Here is a 13,579-nt window from a genome sequence, read left to right as displayed (position 1 = left end):
AGCCAATTAACCTCCAAACCAGTACGTCAGTGGGAGGAAACCGAAAATCCCGGAGAAAACCCACGCAGGTCATGGGGAGAAGGTAAAAACTCTGTACAGTCAGGATCGAATCCGGGTTTCTGGTGTTGTAAGGCAGTAAAGGCCCTGTCCCACTTTCCCGAGTTACTCACAAACTCTCCCGGGTTTTCCCCTTGATTCAAACTCGGGGAATGTCCGTAGTGAGTCCGTAGGAGTCCATAGATGTTTTATAGCAGCTCGTAATGCCAGCTGTAGGTACTCGGGGCATCAGGTAAGTCGGGACGTTTTATCAACGTTGAATAATGTCCACGAGTAAAGAAAATAGCCCGAGTATCTACGAACCGTAATTATCCGAGTTCGAAACAAGGGGAAAACTCGGGAGAGTTCGTGAGTAACTCGGGAAAGTGGGACAGGGCCTTAATCTATCGCCGTGCAGCCCATTTCGGATCAAAACTTTGCATTAGGAATAGGATTGAAGTTGGTCCTGACCCAAAGTGCCAATTATTCCCAGATGCTGCTTGACTGATTGAAATCCTCCAGCAGATTATGCTTGAGTTTTGGTTATTCTCGGGTGTATCAAGGTACAGTGAAAAGCTTTTGTTGCGTACTAACTAACCAGTCAGCGAAAAGACAACACACGATTACAATCCAGCCAGCCACAGTGTACAGATACATGATAAAGGGAATAACGTGAATAATAACGTTTAGTGCAACATTAAGTCCAGTAAAGTCCGATCAAAGATGGTCCAAGTGTCTTCAATGAGGTGGATAGTAGCTCAGGACTGTTCTCTAGTTGTTGGAAGGGTGGTTCGGTTCAATTAAGCTACTTTGAGATTCCCTGAAACCTACTTTGAGAATCCCTTTGTGAAGTCTTCATTCCCACCAGCAGGCGGCAATTCAGGCTCCCCCTTGTATGTGCGCCAGTGCTCGGGTCGAGAATAACAAGGATTTGGGACGACTGCTTTGCAGCAACGTTAGGTTTGGGAGGCAGAGCATCGATGTGGTAACTGGGGGGCATTTTCCTTTTTACCGTTATCTAGCAAGCGTCGGAAATTTTTGCAAGCAAATGCAAAGAGCATCAAGTGGGTGGTTTTAGAGAAAGGGTGGGTTGTGTTGAGACGTTTGTTAATCTGCTGACGCTGCTGAGAAAGTAGAGGAGATGTTTCTCTCTCTTGCTGTTTTATTTCTGCTCCGGGGTTTTGCTTTCGTGTCTGCGGTCTCTGGAGGGCAGCCTGGCCCGGGGATGGAGACCAGGGAAGAGATGGTCGATTTACAACTGGGGAATAAGGAGACCGGCGTTCAGCTGCTACCTGAAGCCGAAATGCATGCGACAGGTGCACCGAGCCCAGGCTGGGATTCAGGAAACTCGAGATCTGGGCAAAAGTTGGGAAATGTGACTGTCTATCCCCTAAGCGCCGAGTTTAGGGGACGGCGCGGGGCTGGCGGCAATGGCCAAGTTATCACGGAGGAGGCGACTGCCGTTTCTCTGCGCAACAACTCAACAGAGCCCCGCCACCTCTCGCCCACTCACCTCCAAATAACTTCCAGGGTCCCTCTTTCTCCGTTCGAAGACGACGGGGCGCAGTTGCAAGGAGAAGGGACGCGAGGTGTTGCAGACGAACAGAGTCTGGGAATGGAGACGACGGCGAGGAGGCTGCAATTGGAGAACGGCTCCTACTCGCTCCCTGACACCACCTACAGTGCTTACGCCGTGGTCCTTCTCTCCTTGGTACTCTTCACCGTCGGCATCATCGGCAACCTGGCCGTGATGTGCATTGTTTGCCACAACTACTACATGAAAAGCGCCTGGAACAATATCCTGGCTGGCATGGCATGTTGGGACTTCTTGGTCATCTTCTTCTGCCTGCCTGTGGTGGTCTTCAACGAGATCACCAAGAAGCGGCTTCTAGGAGACATCGGCTGCAAGGTCGTGCCTTATTTGGAGGTGAGATCACTCAGTCTAGCTTTGCTCCAAGAGTAAGAATCTTCTGCTGGCGAGGTTAACGAGTTGAACTGTTGCATTGGTAATCCAATATTTATGGAGACCATCATTCGGCCTTTCAACTGATTCCGCCCAGCGAGACCAAAGGTTTGCACCCCGTGGCCGTATCGGTAGAGTATCATGGGCATTGTTTATACATGGGAATACACATAATTAGTAGAACAACTCTTGGCCCAAAAACCCATCCCCCAAAGAAAGACGGGTTTGCAAGGTCTTATGAACCGGGAGTAAAGCAATTTTGTACACATTTCTTTGTGTTAAGTTTAGTTAAGATTAGTTTATAGTTACAGCGCCCTTGTCTCCATTCTCATATTCATGTGCCTGTCCAAATATCTCTCAAATGTCACTATGGTGTCTGCTTCAACCACCACCCATCGGCAGCACAATCCAAGCACTCACCATCCTCTGTGCAAAAATCATGCCCCTTTTCACACAGAGAGTGGTGAATCTCTGGAACTCTCTGCCACAGAAGGTAGTTGAGGCCAGTTCATTGGCTATGTTTAAGAGGGAGTTAGATGTGGCCCTTGTGGCTAAAGGGATCAGGGGGTATAGAGAGAAGGCAGGTACAGGATACTGAGTTGGATGATCAGCCATGATCATATTGAATGGCGGTGCAGGCTCAAAGGGCCGAAGGGCCTACTCCTGCACCTATTTTCTATGTTTCTATGTTTATCTCCTTTAAAAATGTGCCCCTCCCACTTTAAAGCTGTGCCCTCTAGGTTTTTAACTTTTACACCCTGGGGGAAAAGGTCTGACATTCTACCCTTATTATTGAAGAAGAAGGATTTTGACCCGAAACGTTGCCTATTTCCTTCACTCCGTAGATGCTGTTGCACCCGCTGAGTTTTTCCATCACTTTTGTCTACCTTCTACCCTTATTGTGTCTCTCGTTAGTTTATATACTTACAACAGATCTCCCATCAACTTTAGAAGCTTTAGAGAAAACAATCCAAGTTTGTCCAAAAGTTTAGACAATACCCTATGAACCAGGGCGCATTCTGGTGAACCACTTCTACACCCTCTCCAAAGACTTCATATACCTCCTGTAATGGGGCGATCAGAACTGAACACTGTCTGAAGAAGTTTTCTGACCCGAAATGTCACCTACTCCCTCTCTCCAGAGATGCTGCCTGACCTGCTGAAATACTCCAGCATTTTGTGTCTATCTACAATACTTCGTTGAATTCATTATCTACAATACTTTCGCTGAATACATTCGCTCAGTCTGCCTGGTCCTACCTGATCTCCCAGTTGTTAAACACTTTAATTCCCCTTCCCATTCTCACACTGACCTTTCGGTCCTTGACCTCCTCCATTGCCAGAGTGAGGCTAAACGCAAATTGGAGGAACAGCACCTCATATTTCGCTTGGGCAGCTTACACCCCAGAGGTATGATTATTGAATTCTCTAACCAAGTAATACCTGCATTTCCTCTTTTTCCACCCCTCCTCCACCCAAGTGTTTTGTTCTCACCTAGCTACAGCTAACAATGGCCTGTTTCCATTATCATTGTTACTTTTTTGCATATCTTCATTCATTGTTCTATATCTCTCTGCATCATCATCTTTACCTCTCGTTCCCCTTTCCCGTGACTTTCAGTCTGAAGAAGGGTCTCGACCTGAAACTTCACCCATTCCTTCTCTCCAGAGATGTTGCCTGTTCTGCTGAGTTACTCCAGCATTTTGTGTCTACAATACTTCAAATGCAACCTAATCAAAGTTTTATAAAGCTACAACATGACCTATACATTGCCTCAACTGATGAAGGCAAGTATACCATAAACTCTCTTTATCATTTTATCTTGCTGCATGCTATTTGTCTCTTCAGAACCTTTCCCTCATCCATTACATGAGTATGCAACGAGTGGCTGTCACACAGGCATCAATGGTGACCACATCACTAGAGGGCATAGAGAGTTCAGTACCACCCAACATCATATCTACCCAGGATTCACAACGAGCCATGCGTTTAGCTATACCTCAGAGGAACTATGTCCCCATAGATAACTTCCACAACAGAATAATCCTTCACAACCTAGACTTCCTAAATGTAAAGTAAACATTCACAGCGGTGCACGGTGGCCTTACAGCACCAGAGACCCAGGTTTGATCCTAACTATCGGTGTGGTCTCCCTGAGACCACGTGGGTTTTCGCCAGGTGCATTGGTTTCCTCCCACACGGCAAAGACATACAGGTTTGTAGGTTACTTGGCTTCGGTAATAATTGTACATTGTCCCTATTGTATAGGATAGTGCTAGTGTACGGAGCAATCCTAGTCGGCGGGGACTGAGTAGCCGAAGGGCATTTCCACACTCTGATCTCTAATGTCTAAAGCCTAAAGTAGCAGTGTACTCAGGTAGCACCAGAGTTTGCGATTGAGGGGGGTTACAAGAGGCATAAGATGCAGCACTGTTGCTATGCCACGATTCTGCCTTACGAGCAACATGGTTAACCACAATTGTGTAATTTTTGGGAGTATTTCTAGCAGTTGGTCCCTTGAATATGAACGCATTATACTAGCAACACTGTTCTAAATGGAGTTCATCAATACTGTTCTAAATGGTACTGCCAAACTTTGAAATCCATTTAGAAACATAGAACCATAGAAATTAGGTGCAGGAGTAGGCCATTCGGCCCTTCGAGCCTGCACCGCCATTCAATATGATCATGGCTGATCATCCAACTCAGTATCCCGTACCTGCCTTGTCTCCATACCCTCTGATCCCCTTAGCAACAAGCTCCACATCTAACTCCCTCTTAAATATAGCCAATTAACTGGTCTCAACTACCCTCTGTGGCAGAGAGTTCCAAAGATTCATCACTCTCTGTGTGAAAAAAGTTTTTCTCATCTCGGTTTTAAAGGATTTCCCTCTTATCCTTAAGCTGTGACCCCTTGTCCTGGACTTCCCCAACATCGGGAACAATCTTCCTGCATCTAGAACTTGTTCAAACAGTCTGTAGGGACTCTGAAGGCTAGTGTATTGCATTACTTGCAGAAGTGTTGCCCTCTGTTACAGATTGTGTTAGGGACCCTCCAAGATCTCTAGGGCATTCCCAGAAAGGCCTCTATAAAGACATAGATAAGATCAACAAATTACTGCTCATCTTGGGGCTGCACATGACAATGGATGGTGGTCCATCTTCTTCTTGGGCTGATGGTGCAGTTAATGATGTTTGGTCTTGAGGAGTAGAGAACTTCACCAACCTCCTTCATGGAGTGGACATCAACAAACTGATGTATGGGCGAATAAGAGCAGAAAAAGTCCATTTGGCGCTCGAGCAAACCTCGACATTCAACATGATCATGGCTGATGCTTCATGCCAATTCTCAGTAGCCCCCAATTCACTAGCTTTAAAAAATGCATCTACCTCTTCTTTAATTATTGGTGGAAGGAGATGCAAACAATTTCATAAAAAGGGGGCAGCACAGTGATGCAGCTGGTAGAACTGCTGCCAGGGATCCGGTTTTGATCCTGACCCTAGGTGCTGTCTATGTGGAGTTTGCACGTTCCCACTGTGACCTCGTAGGTTTCCTCCATGTGCTATGGTGTCCTCCCACATCCCGAAGACGGGTTCGTGGGTTACTTGGCGTCGGTAAATCACCCTTAGTGTGGAGGGAGTGGATGAGAAAGTGGGATCACATAGAACTAGTGTGAACGGATGATCGATGGCCAGAACAGGCTCGGTGGGTCGAAGGGTCTGTTACAATGCTGTATATTTCAATCAATTAATCAATTACTGATAATGATCCACAACTCTCCATGGCAAAGAATGACAAACATTTACCACCCTCTGTGGCATTTTCCAACAGAGTAAGCTGTCAGTGAGCAGGTGATGTGCAACCAATAACAAAGGAATGCAGTTCATTGCGGTTATTCCTTTTTAATAGCATTTGTTTCTGAACTGCAACTTTAGGAAAAGCTGAAAATTGACAGACCTCATAGGAAAATATTTGGCATTGCCGTACCATTGGCATTATCTTGACAAGATTGAGAGTAGAGAAACAAAGTTAATAAATAATGAAAAACTCAGCCCAAAATAGATGGTACTGAAAGCCCCCCGGAAATGTGTACAAAATTGCTTTCCTCTGCACTGACATGTTTTCCAACTACACTACGCAGTCTTCTTTAGCCTTGCACGAATGAATTTCTAGGCCATAGCCTTTGCACAAATGCTGACTGTCTAGCAGTGGAGACTTGGCAGGTCATGGTAATGGTTAGGTGCCCCTCCTGTGTTTTAAATTAAGCTAAATAGAAGCACTTCCCTGAAAGATCAGCTGCAGGAAGTTTGGAGAAGCAAAGCCGTGTAATATCAAAGGAGGTAGTATCTTTCAGAAGTTCATTTTGTTTGAAAGTTTTGGCATTCGGCTTTGATTATGCAAATATGGCCTATAAGAAAGATGTAAGTGTTCTTAGAAACCATAACAGCAGTTCATTGTGCATAACATAATGCCAAATAGACGTGGGAGGGAGTAAAAAACATTTTTTTTTCATGGATTGGATGAGGCAATGTTGCGAGATTGCTGCTCATTTAAAGAGATTGTTTTGGAAATAATTGTTATGGTTCATAACTTTAATGGTTTGAATGCTAAAGCTAAGTATGAACACTGCTTTTGGAATTGTGTATTTAAAATGAAATATTGATTTTGATATTATTTTCATAACTAACTGAACATTTCAGTGTTATAATTCTCTGAAGATGAATTGATTTGAAATGGCTCTGCAATTTTCACCAATTTAATTGAAGACATGATTTGCAAAATATTTTGAGTAATCTGCATGAAAAAATAATATTCAAAAAAGGAATGAGGTTATGTACTATCATTTCACATTATTCTTTAATTAAAGTTGTCATATTGCTATATTATAACAATTCCAACACATTAAATTTATAATTATAACTCAACGTCATTTAAATGCAATCATACCAGTAATTACTACATTTTATATTATTAAGAAGGTTTTTTTAATAAAAAATTATTCATTTAACTATGATTTAGTAATGTTGCTAAATGCATTGCTATATATGAATGGCCATTTTACTCATTCAATTAGCACAATCCCATTTAGCATTCATTGAATGAAAACTATAATGCTGCTAAATGCATTGTTATATATGTTATATATTGTTATACGTGCTATACATTGTTATATATGGATATACATTATATATGTTATACATTGTTATGTATGGATGGTGATTTTACTAATTCAACTGGCACATTCTAATTTAGCATTAATTAAATAAAAAACATAACGTTATTGCACTTTTCTTTTCAAGAATTTTAATTATCGTATATTATTGCTTAGTATGGATGTTTGAGGCATTGCTGGTGCAGAATGATTGCTGCATTTGCCCGCAAAACCAAGATTAATAAGCTTTGTGTGTGGATTTTATCATGTGGGCATTATATGAATTAAAATTCATATTTTAACTTCCAGGTCTCTTCTCTTGGGGTCACCACCTTTAGTCTGTGTGCACTAAGCATTGACAGGTTTCGGTCTGCAACAACTATACAATCACAGCTCAGGCTGATAGAAAGTTGTCTATCTATTGTGGCTAAGATGGCAGTCATCTGGATAGGATCCATGTTATTAGGCCTCCCTGAGGTCCTCCTCTGGCAACTGAACCAAAAGACTTCCATTATCTCTGGAGTTATCACCGACTATTGCATGATTCAGACATCTTCGAATCTCCCCGAGCATATCTATGGACTCGCACTAACCTACGAGAATTCCAGGATGTGGTGGTATTTCGGATGCTACTTTTGCTTGCCGATCATTTTCTCTGTAACCTGCCAGTTAGTGACAAGAAGGGTGAAAAGCACTGAAAAGAAATCTGACCTCAAAACTACATCTAAGCTGGGCCATTATGAAAGTCAAAGGAACTTTACCCTGATTGGCCTAACCATCCTCTACGGCTGCTGTATCATTCCAGAAAACATCGCCAACATTGTGGTAGCTTATACATCTCCTGAAATCTCCAAGGAGACCATTGATTTACTCAACATCATCAATCAGTTCTTTCTGTTCTTTAAGTCGTCTGTAACCCCGGTGTTGGTTCTCTGCCTCTGTAAGCCTCTGGGCCGTGCCTTCATGGATTGCTGCTGCTGCTGCTGTGATGAATGTGCCCCAGAATCCACGGCATGTGACGTTCACGATAGCAAGTTGAAGATGGAAATGGCATCCATTTTCTGCGATAATCCGAAGGAAACAACAACAATGATGACTCTTGGTACCCAATGTTAATGCAACGATCCTTCAAAATTGGAACGATTCTTTAAGGCTGAACAGTAATATCCATCATCAGTAGACAGTTAATTATTTTACTTATCTGTGCACAGCAGTAGGTATTTTTAACTGCCTCTTGAACTAGTGCATTATCAGAAATTTAGTTAGCTCTGGTAAGTTCTTGCTATGACAGCAAACCAAGACTGTACATTAATAACCATTTTGTTGTGTTTCAGCTTCAGATTATTAAATCTTTTACTAAAACATGATGTTGGGAAGTATTAAAATGACATGTTATGGCAAAAAATAAGTAATGTACCCAAGTGTTCCAATAGTTTACAATAAAGTATGTCTAACATTCTAACAATCTTTAAATTTAAATTTAAGAGTATCTATGGTAAGACACATTTAATCATTACTTATTATTTTTATATTGGGGTCAGAATTTACACAAGAACATTTTCCATTATGGTCAAAAGTAACATGTCCATTCTGTATGAAGTAACTTTTATTATTATGTTAGGTTTTAGGTCTGTTTTTATATATTTTTTGTTTTGTCCCACAGTATACAGACAATATTGCTCATAGGAACTTATCTAAATTTTATAAACTTAGATATTTTTTGCATTCACAGTATATGTTGAAAAGGTAGTGGCTTCCGTATCATTGTAGGATAGGGATATATTTTGTTAGCACTGCTGTGTTAGCCTAGTAATGCGTTAAATAAAAATATGACCAGATCTACTTGGTTTTCAATACATGGAACTTTGCTTTTGTTTTATTTTGCAAATTTTCAGATATTTAATTTTCTTTATATCCACACCCTTTAACTTGCTATTGGTATGTGCATCAAAAATATACCTTGATTGATATTAAAGAGCATAATTTAACTGCAAGCTGTCAGTTTTATGCTGGGAAACAGTATTTACAAACATAAAATTATCAGTATATGGTAACCCTAGATGACAATCTTTATTATAAAATGACAATCCCTTTTCTTCCCTCCAGTTCCCTTCCCTATACTTTCAGTCTGAAGAAGGGTCCAGATGCGAGATGTCACCAATCCTTTTTCTCCAGAGATGCTGCCTGACCTGCTGAGTTACTCCAGCACTTTTATGTCTATCCTAGACGATATTGTTTTGCAATAATCGTGCAAGAAATTTAACTTCTACAAAGACAAATTTGCACATTTTGTTTAGTTTGAGGTTTGTTATTGGCATGCGTACCGAGGTACAGTGAAAAGATTTGTTTTACATCCTATCCAATCAGATCAGATAATACTCTACATAAATAGGATCAAATCAAACTCAAGTACAATAGATAGAACAAAAGGGAAGATACAGAATGCAGAATAGAGTTCTCAACGTTGTAGTGCAACATGTTCTGTAGACAAAGTCCAATATCCGCAGTGGGGTGGAGGTGAATTGGACAGTACCCCGGCTTATGGAAGGACTGTTCAGATGCCTGATAAATTCTGAACTGAGGGGAAGAAGCTGTTCCTGAGTCTGGCGGTGCCGGCTTACTAGCCCCAATAACATATGTCAGATGGGAGCAGAAAGAAAAAGGAATGACCAGGGTGGGACAAGTCTTTGTTAAACAGCTTCAAAATTTAACGTTAGATTTAAGCAAGTGAAAATGCATTGACTATTGCTGATTAGAAGAGCACATTTCTATTCAACATTTATGCAAGTAAATATTACTTGCAGCAAAGCTATTCTGAATGGGTCTAAGAATTTGGCTGCTTTGAGGATGCAGTAATTGTCATTAATTAAAAGCTGAGAACACAGACAAGAATGTTTCTAGTCTACATTAATTTGGCCAGTCCTGGTCCTCGTGTTGGCTGAGGAACTTTAATTGTTCGGTAATCTTGGATGAAAAACAGAAGAATGTTGTAGCCCCTGTATAGTGCGTGTTTACATATTAGAACAGAACTGGTTCAACTTAGGTCTGTACACATATATGGATAAGATTCAGCTCTGGGTGCTGTCTGAAGCCAACATCCAACTACAAATAGAAGACAGACATACAATACTGGAGAAACACAGTGGGACAGGCAGCATCACTGGAGAAAAGGAATGGGCGATGATTCGGGTGTAGTAGGGTCTCGAACCGAAATGTCACCCATTCCTTCTCTCCAGAGATGCTGCCTGTCCCGTGCCATTATTCCAGCATTTTGTGTCTATTTTTGGTGTAAACCAGCATTTGCTGTTCCTTCCTTAGATAGATCCTTAGTTAGTTAGATTTAGTTAGATTTAGCTCTTAGGGCTAAAGGAATCAAGGGATATGGGGGAAAAGCAGGAACGAGATACTGATTTTATATAATCAGCCATGATCATATTGAATGACGGTGCTGGCTCGAAGGGCCGAATGGCCTACTCCTGCACCTATTTTTCTATGTTTCTGGCACATCCAACTGCAAATATGAGATTGGGATAAATTTCTGGTGGGAGTAACCTACTCAATCAGCCGAGAAGTTATTAAAATAAGAAAATGAGATGCACAATATCTAATTTTAATATAACGCATTATTATATAATAATGCTCTAGAAAAGTACAGCCCACAATGTCTGTGCTGAACATGATGCCAAGATAAACTAATCTCCTCTGCCAACACATGATCCATATCCTTCTATTCCCTGCATATTCTATGCCTATATAAAATCCTCTTAAATCAACTATTGTGTATGCCTCCACCATTTCCCCTGGCAGCACCTTACAGGCACCCACCACCCTCCGTGTTTAAAAAACCTTGCCCTGCATATCTCCTTTAAAGTTTACACGTTTCACCTTAAAGCTTTAGTAGAGATTTCAAGTATTTGGTTTGAAAGTTTCACATATACATCCACGTAGACGTCATTATCAAGCTAAATCAAGGATAGGTTTTCTAACTATGCTTTCCTTGAGCAATGTTTAATTAACCATAATATTGCTCCTACAATACTGTACCAATAAGTCAGCATTTCGATGGTCACATCGCAACAACTCTTGAAAGAATCTGACTGAGTCAGGAGCAGTCATGGGTACCTAACTTACAACATGGGACTGCCATGTTCTGCACAGTTGAAGCTTCAATCAAACGTGCACTGACGGTTCATTTACCAGGAAAGGTCTCCTTCTGGCAAATGTCTTGCTGCCCTCCCTACTGTTTTGCTATTTGGATCTGTCTATCAGTTGTTGCTTGTAATGATTTATGAAAGGAATGCTAATAGGAAATTTTGGGCAGCACAGTGGCGCCGCGGTAAACTTGCTGCCTTACAGCGGCCAAGATCCAGGTTTAATCCTGACTATGGTTGTCGTCTATATAGAGTCTACATTCGCCCTGTCACTGCGTGGATTTTCACCGGGTACTGCAGTTTCATCCCACATTGCAAAGATGCATAGGTTTGTAGGTTAATTGGTTTCTGTAAATAGTCCCTAGTGTGTAGGATAGGACTAGTGCATGGGTGATTGCTGGTCGGCACAGACTTGGTGGGCCAAAGGGCCTGTTTCATGCTGTATCTCTAAACTAAACTAAACTGCTCGTCATACATGCCAAGGAAGCAAGACTGTGAAGGTTTGCATTTGGCAAGCAGCACCACCGATGTTATTACATGCAACTGATAATAGCCAGGATGCTAACAAATTCTAATAATTGGACAAATATAACATGATAAAAACATCTACAATTTGGAGCACAAACAAAAAATTCTGAACTGTCTCTATTATAAAGTTTCAATTTTTCTATACGGCCATGCACTTCGCCAGATTCAGGCAGATATGTTCTGCTGCGCTTTTGAGGAAAAATGAGTGATGGGGTTATGGAGAGAAGGCATGAGAATGGGGTTAGGAGGGAGAGATAGATCAGCCAGATTGAATGGTGGACTAGACTTGATGGGCCAAATGGTCTAATTCTGCTCCCATCACTTAAATACATGACACTGAGCATTGTGCAACCTTTAGCAAATGTTCTCATTGGGTCAATAATTCAATGGTTCCTTTATTACCATGTGTACGAAGGTACAATGAAATTCTTATTAATACATAGAAACAGCTCACTGAGTCTTTATCCAAGAGTCACCAGGTTTTGGCGCCATTTCACACTCCCAACTGCAGCTGGTCATAAAGGCCCATTGTAGACATCGCCTCCATCTGGTCATCCCATGAACTGTCATCCCTCTCCTTGCCTAGCCATCTTAAATCTTTGTATCCCGGGGGTGTCTTTCACAACCTCATGATGGGACAAAGGCCATTGATGGATGGGCTGAAAACATTTAAGGCTCAACTCCATCCAGAGACCCCGACAGTCCTTTCAGGTGAGGCAGAGGTTCATTTGCACCTCCTTCAACCTCATCGACTGTACCCATTGTTCTCGGTGTGGTCTCCTATATATCAGCGAGACCAAGCGCAAACTGGGCGATCATTTCACTGAACACCTGCACTCAGTCCACTTTGGCCTACACGATCTCCCGGTTGCCAAACATTTTAACTCTCCTTCCCATTCCCATACTGACCTTTCTGTCCTGGGCAGTGTCCACTGTCAGAGTGATGTCACACGCAAATTGGTGGAACAGCACCTCATAAATTCACTTGGGCAACTTAAAAAAGCCGTATAAATATTGATTTCTCCAATTTCAAGCGACGCTTGCATTCCCTCTCTCTCTCTCTGTGACCCTCCCCCACCCTAGTCATCCTGTTAGATTCATTGTTTGTATCCCTTTGTTATCACCTCTTCCACAGCCAACAATAGACCATAATGGGTTCCACCTTTCTTTAGTCATTGGCACCGGCTCTGATTTATTATGAACCTTGTCATATCTCTAGTTTCCCGGCTCTCAGTCTGAAGAAGGATCTCAAGCCGAAATATCACCTATTTCTTTTCTACAGAGATGCTGCTGGACCCACTAAGTTACTCCACCATTTTGTGTCCAACTTCGGTGCAAGCCAGTATCTGCAATTCCTTCTTACATACAAGGCCAGAACACTGTGCTGATTAACTTCTACACCCATGGCCCCAGGCTGTGATTATCAACTTTCAACAATCACAATCACCTTTCCTTGTGTAATATTTGGCTCCAAAACAGGAAACAGAGTTTCCTTCTGGTTCCTATTGACTTCTGAGTTGCCCGATGCAACACTTAGTCAAATGCTGTCTTGATGTAGCGGGATCCTGTAGTGCCCCAAATGTGTAGAAAGTGGATGCAAAAGTACGGAACAAATGAGAACTGTTTAGTTTATTGTCACTGAAGTACGGCGAAAAGCTTTTTGGTGCGTGCTATCCACTCAGCAGAAAGACTACACGTGATTACATTTGAGCCGTCCACAGTGTACATATACAGGATAAAGGCGTATA

The 13,579-nt window shown here is 42.0% G+C and overlaps 1 protein-coding gene across 1 annotated transcript; it reads left to right on the top strand.

Moving 5' to 3' along the window:
• Nucleotides 1-264: 264 nt before the first annotated feature.
• Nucleotides 265-13,338, top strand: LOC129708662 (G-protein coupled receptor 37-like 1). The gene is made up of 2 exons (XM_055654561.1): nucleotides 265-1,963; nucleotides 7,462-13,338. Exons 1-2 carry the CDS (start codon nucleotides 1,178-1,180, stop codon nucleotides 8,266-8,268), a joined length of 1,593 nt encoding a protein of 530 aa, XP_055510536.1. The 5' UTR covers nucleotides 265-1,177; the 3' UTR covers nucleotides 8,269-13,338.
• The last annotated feature ends 241 nt before the right edge of the window (nucleotides 13,339-13,579 follow it).

Source organism: Leucoraja erinacea, chromosome 24 (genome assembly GCF_028641065.1).
Source record: "Leucoraja erinacea ecotype New England chromosome 24, Leri_hhj_1, whole genome shotgun sequence".
Taxonomy (NCBI): Eukaryota; Metazoa; Chordata; class Chondrichthyes; order Rajiformes; family Rajidae; genus Leucoraja; species Leucoraja erinaceus.
Note: the sequence above shows the minus strand (reverse complement) of the source record. Positions and strands in the feature narration are given on the sequence as shown.